The sequence below is a fragment of the Heterodontus francisci genome, chromosome 3 (assembly GCF_036365525.1).
Source record: "Heterodontus francisci isolate sHetFra1 chromosome 3, sHetFra1.hap1, whole genome shotgun sequence".
NCBI lineage: Eukaryota > Metazoa > Chordata > Chondrichthyes > Heterodontiformes > Heterodontidae > Heterodontus > Heterodontus francisci.
Genome location: NC_090373.1, coordinates 56,241,684 through 56,258,858, shown reverse-complemented (window position 1 = coordinate 56,258,858; position 17,175 = coordinate 56,241,684). Strand labels below are relative to the sequence as shown.

The window sequence follows — 17,175 nt, the reverse complement described above, 5'->3', positions numbered from 1 at the left end:
GCTGTTGCTGGTCATCTTAGTCCACATCTAAGGTCCAATCGAAGGCAGCATAAGCCACACCCATCCTAATGTGATGGTATAAACCTGAAGTGTACAAAGTAACTTCTCAGCAAAACTACTGTAAACAAAGTCTTTTGCACTAGCAGGTAAGAAAGCAACTGTGAGTCCTGAGTATTTATTGGCATATATCCAAGGTTAATTTACTTGCCTCAATTGCCACTGTTCGTGAAACTTGACAGTGAAAGCAAGGTGAATGAAGACTGCGAAGTCCTTGCACCAACGTTCCTGTTAAGATGTTTGCAGGCGTTGGCGCACAGCAGCTTGGACTGTACAGTGCGGACCTTGTTTCAGATTAAGTACTCCGCATGCGCTGCCACGCAAAAATACTTAAAAGGTATTGTGCATTGAAAAAACTGGCCTTGCACAACATTAAAATTTTACTTGGACCATTAATGCGGACCTGACTTTAAACTGAAAAGTATATTAAAATAGTGCTCCAATTGAGCAATCAACATACGGTGACTGACAACCTGCCTCTCCGGAAGGGGTCGTGCACACGCAGCCAAACACACTCCACTGAAATGCAGAAGTCAGAGGACTGGAATCAACTTCCTGACATATTGTAATTTTTGCCAGTTTTAATCCGTTACCCCCTCCCAAACTCATATGCTCCTGCAGATTAAAATTCAGCACATTATTTCTGCAAATTAATTTTGAATTTACCCTTCCGCCACCGCCCAGGCCATATCCTCTGGTTCTACTGTTCTACAAGTAGAAATAGCTTGTCCTGGTTTATATTATCTAGTCCCTTTATCACTCCAAGCAGAAGGGCCGCCCGCACATCAACACTAGCAGAATTTCTCATCCACAGCTGTTACACAAATTTCTAAATTCACTTGAAAAAGCACTTCAAAACACTCCCACAGGGGATGCAGAGACCAACTTGGCCCACATCAGAGATGCCATCTATGACTCAGCAATGACTACCTATAGCAAACGTGTGAAGCAGAAAGCAGACTGGTTTCAATCTCACTTTGAAGAGCTGGAACCTGTCATAGAAGCTAAGTGCATTGCACTGTTGAACTACAAGAAAGCACCCAGCAAGTTAACATCCATAGCACTTAAAGCAGCCAGAAGCGCTGCACAAAGAACAGCCAGGCGCTGCGCAAATGACTACTGGCAACACCTTTGCAGTCATATTCAGCTGGCCTCTGACACCGGAAACATCAGAGGAATGTATGATAGCATTAAGAGAGCTTTTGGGCCAAACATCAGGAAAATCGCCTCCTGCCCCTCAAATCTAAATCAGGGGACACAATCACTGACCAACGCAAACAAATGGACCGCTGGGTGGAACACTACCTAGAACTGTACTCCAGGGAGAATGTTGTCACTGAGACCGCCCTCAATGCAACCCTGTCTCTGCCAGTCATGGATGAGCTTGACATACAGCCAACAAAATCGGAACTCAGTGATGCCATTGATTCCCTAGCCAGTGGAAAAGCCCCTGGGAAGGACGGCATTACCCCTGAAATCATCAACAGTGCCAAGCCTGCTATACTCTCAGCTCTGCACGAACTGCTTTGCCTGTGCAGGGATGAGGGAGCAGTACCACAGGACATGCGCGATGCCAATATCATCACCCTCTAAAAGAATAAGGGTGACCGCGGTGACTGCAACAACTACCGTGGAATCTCCTTGCTCAGCATAGTGGGGCAGGTCTTCGCTCGTGTCGCTTTAAACAGGCTGCAGAAGCTGGCTGAGCGTGTCTATCCTGAGGCACAGTGTGGCTTTCGAGCAGAGAGATCCACCATTGACATGCTGTGTCTCCCTTCGCCAGCAACAGGAGAAATGCCGTGAACAGATGCCCCTCTACGTTGCTTTCATTGATCTCACCAAAGCCTTTGACCTCATCAGCAGAAGCGGTCTCTTCAGACTACTAGAAAAGATTGGATGCCCACCAAAGCTACTAAGTATCATCATCTCATTCCATGACCATATGAAAGGCACAATTCAGCATAGCGGTGCCTCATCAGACCCCTTTCCTATCCTGAGTGGCGTGAAACAGGGCTGTGTTCTCGCACCTACACTGTTTGGGATCTTCTTCTCCCTGCTGCTCTCACATGCATTCAAATCCTCAGAAGAAGGAATTTTCCTCCACACAAGATCAGGTGGCAGGTTGTTCAACCTTGCCCGTCTAAAAGCGAAGACCAAAGTATGGAAGGTCCTCATCAGGGAACTCCTCTTTGCTGACAATGCTGCATTAACATCGCACACTGAAGAGCGTCTGCAGAGACTCATCGACAGGTTTGCGGCTGCCTGCAATGAATTTGGTCTAACCATCAGCCTCAAGAAAACGAACATCATGGGACAGGACGTCAGAAATGCCCCATCTATCAGTATCGGCGATCACACTCTGGAAGTGGTTCAAGAGTTCACCTACCTAGGCTCAACTATCACCAGTAACCTGTCTATCGATGCAGAATTAAACGAGCTTCCTCTGCTACGTCCAGACTGGCCAAGAGAGTGTGGGAAAATGGCGCACTGACACAGAACACAAAAGTCCAAGTGTATCAAGCCTGTGTCCTCAGTACCTTGCTCTATGGCAGCGAGGCCTGGACAACGTACGTCAGCCAAGAGCGACGTCTCAATTCATTCCATCTTCGCTGCCTCAGGAGAATCCTTGGCATCAGGTGGCAGGACCGTATCGCCAACACAGACGTCCTCGAGGCGGCCAACATCCCCAGCATATACACCCTACTAAGCCAGTGGCGCCTGAGATGGCTTGGCCATGTGAGCTGCATGGAAGATGGCAGGATCCCCAAGGACACATTGTACAGCGAGCTGGTCACTGGTACCAGACCCACCGGCCGTCCATGGCTCCGCTTTAAAGATGTCTGCAAACGCGACATGAAGTCCTGTGACATTGATCACAAGTCGTGGGAGTCAGTTGCCAGCGATTATGGCGGGCAACCATAAAGGCGGGGCTAAAGCATGGCGAGTCGAAGAGACTTAGCAGTTGGCAGGAAAAAAGACAGAAGCGCAAGGAGAGAGCCAACTGTGTAACAGCCCTGACAACCAATTTTATCTGCAGCACCTGTGGAAGAGTCTGTCACTCTAGAATTGGCCTTTACAGCCACTCCAGGCGCTTCTCCACAAACCACTGACCACCTCCAGGCGCTTACCCATTGTCTCTCGAGACAAGGAGGCCAAAGAGAGAAAGAGATATTATCTAGTCCCTTTAGAATCCTAAAAACAGCGACCATTTCACCTCTTAACCTTCTCTTTTTTTAAGATAGTACATGCCCAATTTACCTAATCATTGCTCATAATCCAATCCCTATCCATATATTCCTCATAAGGCAAATTCAGACATCAGCTGTTATTGGATCAGAATTTACTGTTACTGACAAACAGATGATTTGCCCTTGCCTATTTAATTTCCATGAGTTTTTGCATGGCAAGTTGCTCCAAGTGGAAGAGGTTTAACAGCATAGTATCCTCTACAGGGCATCTGGGACCTGTGTGAAGAGGGCAAGTAACTTTGTATCTCTTTAAACAATCACTTGAAAAATTCTCAATGAACAGCGCAGAGCACGAATGAGGAAGTATAAATTAGAATAATGAATTCAATGTCAAATTAGGTACAGAAGCAAAATAAAAAGAGGAAAGATTGAATTGACAGACAAAAACTTTTATTAAAAACTCCCCATCAATAATTAAAAGCAGAAGGAATGAGACTTGGCATTTGTAAAAAACTTTATTTTCAGTGACAGAGAGGTTGTTTGACAGTAATTAAAACTTATTACATCATTACAAAGTGTAGTTAGACTGAAATGGCCGAGAACTAACTTTTTGTGGCGAGTTTGGTCTGCATCTACAATGTCAGTACAAGGACTTCACGCTGTTCAATATATTTGAACGGGAAGCCAGACAGGGAGATGCCGTTTTCTCACAGCTTACGGGGGAGCACAGTATCTCAGACAGCAACTTCTGGATTTTCACATTTAACTGTTCTTCTATGCTCATCTGAAGTTGCTGGCTGCTTTGCGCATAAACAACAGTGAGCACCACTGGCCTCTCCATTATTTTTACGTTCATTCTGGCCCATGACACTATGTGCAGGCAAATTGGGAAATTTTGACTTGGCGCCTAAATGTCTGGAATTGGGCATCTTCAGATAACACTGATTCGGGTCTTTAGAGGACACCTTTGCAGGATATAATGATGTTATCCTTTTTGGGAGATCATTCAGTATTTAGCATCGCTGCATCAAATATTGGCCTTGATCATAGACTGCAATTATTAAGTGTCTGCTAGAGCCAGAATAGTTGCTTTTTAAAAATATATAAAAAAAATAGACTACCCATCCTACAGAACAGACATTTCAATACATCCAGTAATGCACACACTAGATTATGTAAACCATCAAACAGTGGGAAATTACAACTCCGTTCTTTCAGTTTAGGGCATAAGCCAGGCCCACTTTATTAAGAAATACTTTAGCTGTTTAAGCACTTAAGACTGCCTAAGGTAGTCAAAAACCCAGTTTTAAATCTGTGTTTTTAATGCAATATTGAGGAATAATTTTATGTATTTGGAGCATCTTAGGTACCAGCACCATTTGGCATTGTGGCAAAATTTGTAAGGATAATAAAACTGATCTCACAGAAACCTATGGTGTTTGCAGTGAGCAGTCACTGGTTTGAATTTTTCAGGCTCTCTGCTACACATCTGTCATCTCCAGCAGCTTCCTGCAGGTAGCCTGTTAATAGAGTAGTAGCTGTAGTAGGGGACATTGCCAAATTCTGCTTTTGGACTTACAGAAAGTGCCAATCCTAAAGCCGTTCCCAAGGAACAGGATTTGCTAATAGGCCTCAGTTCAACCCTAGGCTTGGCTTGATTTCTCTCCTCTCCAAATTTAGAAACTCTGCAGTGTTAACTGAAATCTTGCATACAGTCTTCAATCACAGCAGTCTTCCTAATTAGGTACTTTACAGAAATTCTCAACAGTGCCAAAACACAAATACATTAGTGTATCCTCAGTATCTCCTATTTTACTTTTGCTATTTCAGTAAAAAAAAAACCTCTGCAAACATGCAAAAAGCAACAATTTATACAAAATATTTTACAGTAACTGTTCTTCCTTGGCACAGAAAATTATACGGCATTTTACTCCACACCCCTCAATCACCCATTAGTGGGTCTTCTTGAGTGGCACATTCCAAATCAGAGAACTGAACTAAAGTAATTCCTCTCAATGAGTCAGTGACAGTGAAATGCAGCGTTTCAAAACACTCAAGAACTTAAGTGTGGAATGAGAATGTCATTTGGTCTACTAAACTTTCTGTTTCAATAGACAATATATAATTTGCTGGACTTCACTTAATTTATTTGACCAGAGGCAAGTGTGAAGAAAGTGAGTAATCACAGGAAAAATAAAGCTCTGAAATGCAACAAAACTTCAGGATATATCAATCTGAATTTGCAATCTGCACCATTCAACTCTGACCAGTTGCATTCCACATAAAACAACAATCTCTTGGTCACCACAACATGAGACCCATAGCGTTCCAGAGAGAATTTGATCGACATGGAATAAAATGTAATTACTGAACAAGACTGCATCTGAAGGGACACAGATTGGAAACTAAATATTATTGCAGATGGCAAATAGATTTAAAATGTGACAAAGGCGGAGGTCTTTTCCCCCCACTATTTATGTGCCATCTCACCCATCGGTACTGGCTGTTGCTGGGTTTGGTCCTTGGATGGTAGTGATTCTCTGGTAGCTTACTTAAACAGTGAGTGATTTCAGGCTAAGACTCAAACATCAGAATATAAGATATTTGCTCTGGACCCATCTTTTGTTGGGCCATTATCACCTGTTTTTGCCTTGCACCATTATCTTTTTTGGCATTTGATCACTTCTGCCCTCCATCCCATCACAGACATGCCCTTTTGTTCTTTTCCTGCCTCCATACTTGCTTAAAAGCTGTTCATCACCAACATCATCTTCTTGTGATGTCAGGTCATCAACCTGAAACACTGACTGTTTCTGTCTTCACAGGTGCTGCCTGACCTGAGCATATTTCCAGACTTTAGTTTTAATTAAACAAGATACAAGTTTTTTTTTAAAGTAATGGAAACTTATAGATTTTATTTGAAGCAATATACTTTTAGCTTTACATTCAAAATTTCTGTTTTCACTTATCTCTGCAGCTTTACAGCGGATTTCCCTTTTCTGTTATTGCTTTCACATTTTTCCTGACGACCGTCGCTTTCCTGTAAAACCCTGGAACTTAAAACATACTGACAGATTATCTAGAACTGTGGTTCTCAACTGGGGTCCAATGCCCCTTAGGGGTCTATAAGAAGTTTTCAAAGGGCCTGCTAAAAATAACCAATAGAAACTCGTGTTTTATCTATTGTGTCAATCTACCGCCTTCCTGGCCAATAATCTTTGTCTGCATTAGATGTGATCAATCTGGTTATTCAGTTTCGTTAGCGGTTTGAATGGGTTATGCAAAGCCAATCAGTGCAGCAATTACAGTGGAATCAGGCTGAGGGTTATCATTGTGCTTCAGACATTGCAGAACTACGTGACCTGGTGCAGAGAGAGATACACCAGTTTTGGGTACCAACAGGGAGTATATTGAGGTTATCAGCATCAAAAAGATAGCAGGATTCCTCAATTAACATGGGCTTACAAAGACATCTCTCAGTCTTGACAGAATTGTTACTCAGTACCAGCAACAAGTTTCACATGAAGTAAAACAAAAATAAATATATATTTAATAACATAACTAATTTTTATATGGAAAAAATACTTGTATTAGGTTACAGGAGTCTGTGGAATTTTTACAACATGGTAGCTGGTCCTCAGAAGCAACAAGGTAGAGAACCCCTGATCAGAAAGCTGTAATTTCAGACATTTATTAATTTACCCTATGTACATCAAGTTTTCTCTTCCCAACGGAAATGGTAGCGTAGTGGTAATGTTATTAGACGTAATTCACAGGCCCAGACTAATGCTCTGGAGGTGCAAGTTCAAATCGCACCACGCCAGCTCAAGGAATTTAAATTCAATTAGTTAATAAATCTGAAATTTAAAAAAGCTAGTCTCAGTAATGGTGACCATGAAACTACTGGATTGTCGTAAAAAAACATTTGGTTCACTAATGCCTTCAGGGAAGGAAATCTGCCGTCTTTACCCAGTCTGGCCTACATGCAACTCCAGACCCACAGCAATGTGGCTGACTCATAACTGCCCTCTGAAATGGCTTAGCAATCCACCAAGTTATATCAAACCACTAGAGAAAAGGAGAAGAATAAAACCAGACGAACCAGTTGGCATTAACAAGGCAACGGAAACAACAAAGCCACACCCTGCCCAGTCGACCCTGCAAAGTCCTCCTCACTAACATCTGGGGTCTTGTGCCACAATTGGGGGAGATGTCCCACAGACCAGTCAAGCAACAGCCTGACAGTCATAATCACAGAACCATACCTTCCAGCCAATGTCCCAGACTGCTCCGTCACCATCCCTGGGTCAGTCCTGTCCCACTGGCTGGACAGACCCATTAGAGGTGGTGGTAGCACAGCGATATATAGTTGGGGGGAGTGGCCCTGGGAGTCCTCAATATTGTCTCTGGATCCCATGAAGTCTCATGGCATCAGGACAAAATGGGCAAGTAAACCTCCTGCTGATTACCAACTACCACCCTCCCTCAGCTGATTAATCAGTGCTCCTCCATGTTGAACTTGGAAGAAGCACTGAGGGTGGCAAGGGCACAGAATGTACTCTGGGTGGGGGACTTCAATGTCCATCACCAAAAGGGTTTGGTAGCACCACTACTGATCAAGCTAGTCAAGTCCTGAAGGACATATCTTCCAGACCGTGTCTGCAGCACGTGGTGAGAGAACCAAGAGGGAAAAACCTACTTGACCTCCCCCTCACTAATATATCTGTTGCAGACACATCTGTCCATGAACGTATTGGTAGGAATGCCCACCGCACAACCCTTGTGGAGATGTCTTCATACTGAGGATAGCCTCCATCGTCCAATTCTGCACTACAGCCATGCTAAATGGGATAGATTCAGATCAAATCTAGCAGCTCAAAACTGGGCATCCGTGAGGCACTGTGGGCCATCAGCAGCAACAGCAGAATTGTATTCAACCACAATCTGTAATCATGTGGCCTGGCAGATTCCTCACTTTACCATTACCATCTAGCCAGGGGATCAACCTTGGTTCAACGAGCTGTGCAAGAGAGTATGCCAGGGGTAACAGGCATACCTAAAAATGTGGTGTCAACCTGGTGAAACTACAACACAGGACTACGTGCATGCTGAACAGCAGAAGCAGCATGCAATAGACAAAGCAAAGCGATCCCACAACTAACAGATCAGATTAAAGCTCTGCAGTCATGAATGGTGATGGACAATTAATTGGAGGCAGTTCCACAAACATCCTATTCTTAATGATGGCAGAGCCCAGCATGTTCATACAAAAGACAAGGCTGAAACATTTGCGACCATCTTCTGCCAGAAATGCCAAGTGGGTGATGCATCTCGGCCTCCTCCTGAAGTCCACAGTATCACAAATGCCCGAGCCCGAGCAAAATTGAAGTCAATGGGAATCGGGGGGGGGGGGGGGAACTCTCCGCTAGTTGGAATCATACCTGGCGCAAAAGAAAATGGTTGTGGTTGTTGGAGGCCAATTATCTCAGCTGTAGGACATCACTGCAGGAGTTCCTCAGGATAGTAGCTGGGGCCCAACCATCTTCAGTTACTTCCCTTTAACATAAGGTCAGAGGTAGGGATGTTTGCTGATGACTGCAGCGTTCAGCACCATTTAAAATCCTCAGATACAGAAGCAGTCCGTATCCACATGAAGCAAGACCTGGACAACATCCAGGCTGATAAGGTCAAGTAACATTTGCACCATATAACTGCCAAGCAAATGATCTTCTCCATTAAGAGAGAATCTAACCATCTCCACCTTGACATTCAACGGCATTACCATCACCGATTCCCCCGTCAAGATCCTGCGGGGTTACCAATGACCAGAAACTTAACTTGACCCCCATATAAATACAATGGCTACAAGTGTAGGTCACAGGATGGGAATTCTGTGGTGAGTAACTCACCGCCTGACTCCCCAAAGCCTCTCCATCATCTACAGGGCACAAGTCTGGAGCGTAGTGGAATACTTTCCACTGGCCTGGATGGGTGCAGCTCCAACAGCACTAAAGAAGCTCAAAACCACCCAAGACAAAGGAGCCCACTTAATCAGCACCTCAACCACCACTTTAAAACATTCATTCCCCCTCACCATGGGTGCACAGTAGCAGCAGTGTGTGCCATCTACAAGGCACACTGCAGCAACTCACCAAGCCTCCTTTGACAGCACCTTCCAAACCCATGACCTCTACCACCTGGAAGGACAAGGGCAGCAGACGCATAAGAACATCACCACCTGCAAGTTCCCCTCCAAACCACACATCATCCTGACTTGGAACTGTATCACCATCCTTTCATTGTCAATGGGTCAAAAACCTGGAACTCCCTTCCTAACAGCACTTGTTCTGTTCAAGATCTGAGAGATTATCGATGCTTCTATCCTCATAGGACCTCATGATTTTATCGTATTCTTGTTAGCAATACAGACACAGAATTAGCCTCATGTTCATAGTTCCCAGGAAAACTATGATTACACATCTAAAGGTTCTCAGAACATCTATGTGATTGGGTATATGATCAGAAAATCTAACTACTTCACTGCAGTGCAATTACCTTGGTATCAAGGATAGCAGCATCTCAGGAAGTAAAAATAAGGTAAAGAATGGGAGAAAAACAGCAGGAAGAAAAAAAAAGCAATGATAAAAGCCAAAGAAAGAAACACACAGAAACCAGGAGGAAAACAGTAAGTAAAAGGAAGACAGAGGAGAGAGAAGAAATATGCCCAGTATAAACAATAGATTATAACAAACTTGGTGATAAAACATGTACACACATGAGCAAAAACAAGACTTTTTTGCATGTGTTTGCATTCACATGCATACAGGAAATACAGCAAAAATGAAGGGAGAAAGGATCTGATCATGATAGAGGAGCAGTTAAATGTCAGATGATGATTAGCACAAGTTTTAGTTTCAGGCAGGAACAAGATTTCTGCCTGTCGAACAATAGACCTGTTGCAAACATATTTATGGACATAATTTTCAGCTTTCATGAGCCTAAAATGCAGTGTAATGCAAAATTGAAGAGCAATCCCTTTTGCCCAGTTCAACTTTCAAGTCACTCCATTTCACTCAGGCAGATGAGCACATTAATAAGTCACATGGAGCATTTCTTTGCTGCTTGCAATTTAGCCAGTTTAGGCAAGGGGAAAGGGAACATTTTAATATTTTATTTTGATATCTTAAAACAAAACTAATTGTGTAGCAGTACTTTATTTCAGTTATATTGGCTTTCATTAGAATTATTGTGGGAAGATGGTGGGGGGTGGGGTGGGGGGGAAGTGGTGAAATGTAGCTCAAGTGCATGTAGACGTTGTGACAGAATAAGGCTTCATGTCTGCAAGCACCTCAGTTGAAGCACCAAAACTACTTCCACAGATATGAGGTATAGTGCTAAGGAGTATAAAATAAAAGCCTGTGGCTTCAACAAAGTGGTGTGCCCTTTAAATAATACCTCGCAGGGGGCTTTTCCTAATCAATTTTAACTTCGCACATATACAACTTATTAAAGCAACTCACACATTACATGCATTATAAATACATTATACTCACATTACTACGGTAATGAAGTTCACCTAGAACACATTATTTATGTTCAACACATTAAAGGAGCGAACATTCCGGTATCAATAAGTATAGATGTTAAGTATCACAGCGCTAGGGCCACAGCAAAAGAATCTGAAACTCAAAGGCCCCACTCACTCAATTTTGGTGCTGGGGAATGGTTACTTTTCATTTTTTCTTAAACATTCCAATTTCCCCTTTTGCCATTGAGAGAGAAAAAAACATGTAGAATTAAAGTGAGTAACAGAACTGGCCAAAGAAAGGTTAAGACATTAACAGGTGAACAAAAGCAAAGCAAACAGGAGAGAAACTGAAAGACAAATTAGATGACCCATCTCAGCACTGAACTAGCTCAAACAGCAGAATATTGAACTGACCTCGGTATGTCCCATGAGAAATGTTCGATCCTGTAGCATTCCTTTTCAATGAAAGTTGTTTCATACTGCCACTGATCCCAATGGGCCCTTGAAGTTTAAAGTTCAGGGGAGCTGCTATCATGTCAATGCAATTGTTTTCAGGATTATATTCATATCACTTGCATTCGTGTAACATTACTGTGTAAGAGTAATTTTTAAACCCTGCAATCTCCAATAATTAACTCCAAGGCATGATATGTGAAGGTAGTCACATCAAGTTGTGACTCGCAAGTACCAAGTACTCTGCTTTGGCTTGTGTCAAAATAATTAGTCATCTTTGTCAACCCCCTCACACCTCCTCCATACACATACCATCATGATTATCCCCTAATGAGGTACTTTGCAAAAATTCTAACAGTGCCAAAGCACAAATACATTAACGTTTGACAAGCAACACATTTTAAGTTCGTGGGGTGGAATTTTCCCCTCATGCATAATGCATTAAGAAAAAATTGCACTGAACAACTAAATTACTGTTGAATCAGGTCCTTTTTACTGTACATCTTAAATGTATAGTTTAGTTTAGAGATACAGCACTGAAACAGGCCCTTCGGCCCACCGAGTCTGTGCCGACCATCAACCACCCATTTATACTAATCCTACACTAATTCCATATTCCTACCACACCCCCACCTGTCCCTATATTTCCCTACCACCTACCTATACTAGGGGCAATTGCTAAGGGCCAATTTACCTATCAACCTGCAAGTCTTTGGCATGTGGGAGGAAACCGGAACACCCGGCGGAAACCCACGTAGACACAGGGAGAACTTCCAAACTCCACACAGGCAGTACCCGGAATTGAACCCGGGTTGCTGGAGCTGTGAGGCTGCGGTGCTAACCACTGTGCCGCCCTAATTATACAATTTGTAATTGCCATATAGTGAAAAAGAAAAAAAAATGATTGCAGAATCATCCTGGATATCACCAAAAAATGAAGGAACGAGAGAAAGAAAAGGTGGTACAATGTTAGATACTACTTTGGTGCCTTTCAGCATTTTGTTTCAATTACAGTATCCCACAGCTTCATTTTTCTTTAGGCTAATCTGTTGGCAATATAAGAAATAGAAAGCCTTTTAACATTGCTGCCACTGGTGTCAACTCCAGATGCACAAGTCTTGCTCAATCAACACACTTCAGAATATAAAACTTGCTTTCCTCTGTTCATCCTATGCCTGTAAAGATCCAACATTTCCTGGGGCTCAGAAACTGCTGATTGTGGTCTGACCTTGGTCCCTGGCATGACTGTGCCATGACGTAAAATTGTGTGATACTGCAAGTATGACACTGGGCTGGCTCAGCACCTGTCCTGGCACATAACTAAATTTTATTTAAAACTGAAGAACATAACCCTTGCCAATCTCCTGTGGTGTACTCACAGAGTTGGAAAACATGCTGTTTAATAATAATTTGGGGTGCAATAAACAACAGGTGACAGGGAAGGTATTACATGAGGTAAGACGACTTTCATTTATATACTATCTTTCATAACTTTAGGATATTCCAAAGTGCTTTACAGCTAACAAAGTACTTGGAAGTGTAGTCACTACTGTAATGTAGGAACTGCAGAAGCCCTAACTAGCCGTAAGTCCTACAAACAGCAGATATCATATAAGCTGTTTTAGTGATGTTGGTTAAAGGATAAATATTGACTAGGATATTCTCCAGTTGTTCAAATAGTGCCAAGGGATCATTTACGTCCATCTGAGAGGGCAGATGAGGCCTTGGTTTAACATCTCATGTTACAAAATGTACACTCTATACACATGACTTTAAACGTATTATAGATAGAAGGGAACCGTACTAGGAACAGAGTAAATGACTCAGCCCAAATCTTCTCCAACATTCAACTTTATCACGGCTGAACTGCACCTCAATGCTATTTATCCACCGTAGCTCCACGGCCCTTGACACCCTTACCGAAGAAAAATCTATCCTATTACTCTGCACGCCTATACACTCTTTGCAACAAGCCAACTGGGAAGACACAGACTTGTGAAATATTTTTATTTATTAATTCATGGGATGTGGGCATTGCTAGCAAGACAAGCATTTAGTGCTCATTCCTAATTACCCTTGAGAAGGTGTTAGTGAGCTACCTTCTGCAGTCTGTTTGGTGAAATTAAGGAGGGAATTCCAGGATTTCAACCCAGCAACAATGAAGGAATGGAGTTATATTTCCAAGTAAGGATGGTGTGTGACTTGTCAGGGAACATGGAGTTGCCTGCTGCCCTTGTCCTTTTACTTGGATATGCACTTGAAGTGCCATAACCAACAGGGTCACGTACCAATAGCTGAAAAGTGGGATTAGGTTGGATAGCTCCTTTTTGGTCAGCACAGACATAATGGGCCGAATGGCATACTTCTGCACTAGAAATGTTTCTGTTCTATGTGGTAGAGGCCACAAGTTTGGTAGGGGCTGTGGAAGAAACTTTGGCAAGTTGCTGCAGTGCATCCTGTAGATGGTACACACTGAAACCATATTGTTCTTGTGGTGGAGGGAGTGAATATTTAAGGTGGTGGATACAGTGCTGATTAAGGGTTCTGCTTTCTCCTGGATGGTGATGAGCCTCGAGTATTGCGGGAGCTGCATTCATCCAGACAACTGGAGTGTATTCCATCACATTCCTGACATGCCTTGTAGGGTGGTGAAAAGACTTTGGGGTGACAAAGGTGAGTCACTTATCACAGAATATCCAATCTCTGAACTGCTCCTGTAGCCACAGTATTTACATAGCTGGTCCAGTGAAGTTTTTCATCAACAATGACCTAGGATGTTGGTGGGGGATTCAAAGATGGTAATGCCCTTGAGTATCAGGTGGAGATGGTTAGATTTTCTCTTGTTGGAGATGGTCATTTCCTGACACTTGATGTGACACAAATATTACTTGCCACTTATCAAGCCCAAGCCTCGATACAGTTCAGGTCTTGCAGCATGCATGCACAGTCTGCCTCAGTATCTGAGGAACTGTGAATGGGACTGAACTGTGCAATTACCAAAGATCCCCACTTATGATGGAAGGAATGTCATTGATGAAGCAGCTGAAGATGGTTGGGCCTAGGACACTACGCTAAGCAACCCTGCACCAAATGGCCTCCAACAAGCAAATAATTTTTTTTTTAATGTTTCCAACAAGCTTGAATTTGAATTGGCAGCAGCAGCTATTGTAAATGGGAGAGCAAAATACATAAGCGATCTGTTTGAATGTCACTCTCTTGAGACACTAATTATACAAATGCTTTACAATCCAGTTTGCATTTATGCTAGATCAGGATTTTCACAACAGTGTAAATGCTGCAAGAAAGTGCCATTGTAGAACCACCAGTGAGTAAATCATCTGACAGTGTTGATCCCACTGAGATCGACTCAGTCTAACGCCAGTCTGCTACCTTGTATCAACAACATCTGACACAACTCAACAAGCTCACTATTTGCACCATCCTACCAGCACAATTCTAAATCTTCGAATCACTGAATGATGCAACAGTAGCTAGGTATAATATGTGCATGACCAAGTTATCATAGTTGCACAGGTTACCGCTAAGATTTAGAGCACCACTACATACTCATGAAGCATGACATGCTTGTTAGTGAATACACAGTAGTGCTCTGAGCTTCCAAATCAATCAGAGCACCAGACTGTGTATAGTCTGTAAACTTTGCCTGGCATGATTGAAGGAGCATTACTCAACATACTATTGCTAGAAAGTACTTAGAAGAGTGTTAGTATCTACAAGATAGTAAATGGTCTGGTATATCACTAAGAAATTAAACTTATTAGAAACCCTCCCACTCTGTTTCCATTGAGTAAAATTTCAAATTCTCCTCATCTTCAAAATCCATCGCCACACACACACACACACACACACACACACACACACATTCAGCAATCTCGGGCCTACTCTAACTTCCAAACTGAACCCCCTCCAGTCTTTCCACTTTTCTTGCCACTTTAAAAACCTTATCAAAATCCATCTTTTGACCACTCATTCTAAATGTTCTCTCAAAAGCTAGTTGTTGTTATCTAGACTTGCACCTTAAGACTGACAGCTTGAATAAGATACTTGAAGCCAATCAGTGCCTGTTGAACCATAACCTAGCATGATACCATCCCTTCAGAATATTAGGGGAGAAGCTTTTTTTTAAAAAAAAAGTGAGACTTGCACAGCAACAATGTGAATACATTTATAAATTAAAATTCACACTAAGGATTTATATGCAGCCTTTTAAATGGCAACAATGTTCAATATTAATTACCTCTCATTGAAAGCAAATTTTGCATACTACCTACAAACTATATTTCTAAATACACATTTCTTCTATGAAAGTTCATTTATTAATATTAAAATTTAAAAACATACCTGGTAGATACTGGCAAACTCAATATAGACATCATGATCTACAAGTCATACAATAATTTAATAGTCTGCAGAACAAAACAAGCGACCTAAGACACGTTATTTTCCAGGAATTGTTAATTTGTATAAACCGAAAAATAAAAAATAAAAATCAGGAAGACATTAATTAGTAATGCTATTTTCTGCAATGCCCCCAATTAAGGTGGCGGAGACAAAACCTACCAAGTATGCCATCTAAAGGCCCGATTTTAATAAGGACCTGGCACCTCGATCGTTGCATGCAACCTAAAGCTAAAAACGGAATCAATTTTGCAATGTATATTCACTTCCTTATGTAACCATTCAGTGCATTTTTTTGGTTTAACGGAAATATGTAGCTGAAGAGAAATGTACTAAGTAATCTGGTTACCATTGTTGCACGCCACCTTTGTCATTTAGCAGATGTTACAATTGAGATACCCAATGTTAGGCGACAAAGGACATTACAAAGAAATGTTAAAATCTTGGGCAGCATTTCCTTTGTGCCAAAATCGCCTCTAACTGTAGTCTTAACTAAGTATTGATACAATGGAAGGAACATGTTGCAAAGACGGCTTCGACTGGTTGGAGAGGTCCCAGTGCGGGGAATACAATGCATTGGGTGCAGACATTGCTTAGCGTCCCCCTGGCAAAAACAATCATGCCACATTCCAGACCGCTTCGGCGATAAAGTTGCTATTTGCATAAAGGGCAATGAGAGCGGATCCAAACCGTGGATTACTTCAGATTCCCGACCTAACTCAACACCCCACACGCACACAGCGCTTTTAAAATAAAAACACGCAAGACCCACCTTTGTCTCTTTGGTTAGGCTCAGTCTCAAAACCTGTCGAGGCAGAAGCCGACCCGGAAAGGGTTTTTTTTCCCCTTCTTTCCAATCTCCTTTACCCAGACTCGAAACCTTTTTGTCTGGTTCTCTCTATTGTCTATAAAGGTGGTACCGGCTCCATCCGCCAGTACAACCGCGACACCGATTGCACTCCATCAGCGGCCGGCTACGTCACTGGCAGCATCGGCAGCCACCCCCTCTGGCCTGCGCTTGCTGCAACTCCAGCCAATGAAAGCCCAGCCACCATGGAACAGGAACAGGGAGAGGGAGAGGGAGAGAAGCCCCTCAGAGGGAGCGGGACAATTGGAATGGAACACCGGGTGCTCCGTTGCTAGGCGGCGGCTAGAACGCGACGTGGGTGCCGTTCCTAAGCGGCGGTGTCTCGAGCCCGGTGCTGAATGGTTGATTAGCAGCTGTCACCTCGCTCGCCCCGTGTATCCTGCCCAGGTTACCAGGTGACAGTGGCTTGAGCTTGGTTTAGTATATGGGTAGGATTATCGCTGTTGTTGCAGGTTTGAATGGGACTCCGCTCCGCCTTCCCCTTGTGAGAATGATCCAAGCTTTGGCGCTGATACCGGCCCCTCGGAGTTAAATCGTGGGAATGAATGTTTTTTTTAATCTAACCCATAAGGACACAACTATTACAATATTTAGGCAATGCAACTGGGGCTCCATTAGAGCAGAGATTAAGACTAGTTTTTTAAATTCGTTCTTGGGATGTG

General features: G+C 42.8%; 1 protein-coding gene across 1 annotated transcript in view; it reads right to left on the bottom strand.

Moving 5' to 3' along the window:
• LOC137356489 (probable E3 ubiquitin-protein ligase RNF144A-A) overlaps window positions 1-16,892 on the bottom strand; it is a 95,945-nt gene extending 79,053 nt beyond the window's left edge. Inside the window, 2 exon segments of the mRNA XM_068022376.1 lie at window positions 15,589-15,653; window positions 16,418-16,892. Of these exon segments, the coding sequence (XP_067878477.1) occupies window positions 15,589-15,623 (35 nt within the window). The 5' untranslated portion in view covers window positions 15,624-15,653; window positions 16,418-16,892.
• Window positions 16,893-17,175: the final 283 nt, after the last annotated feature.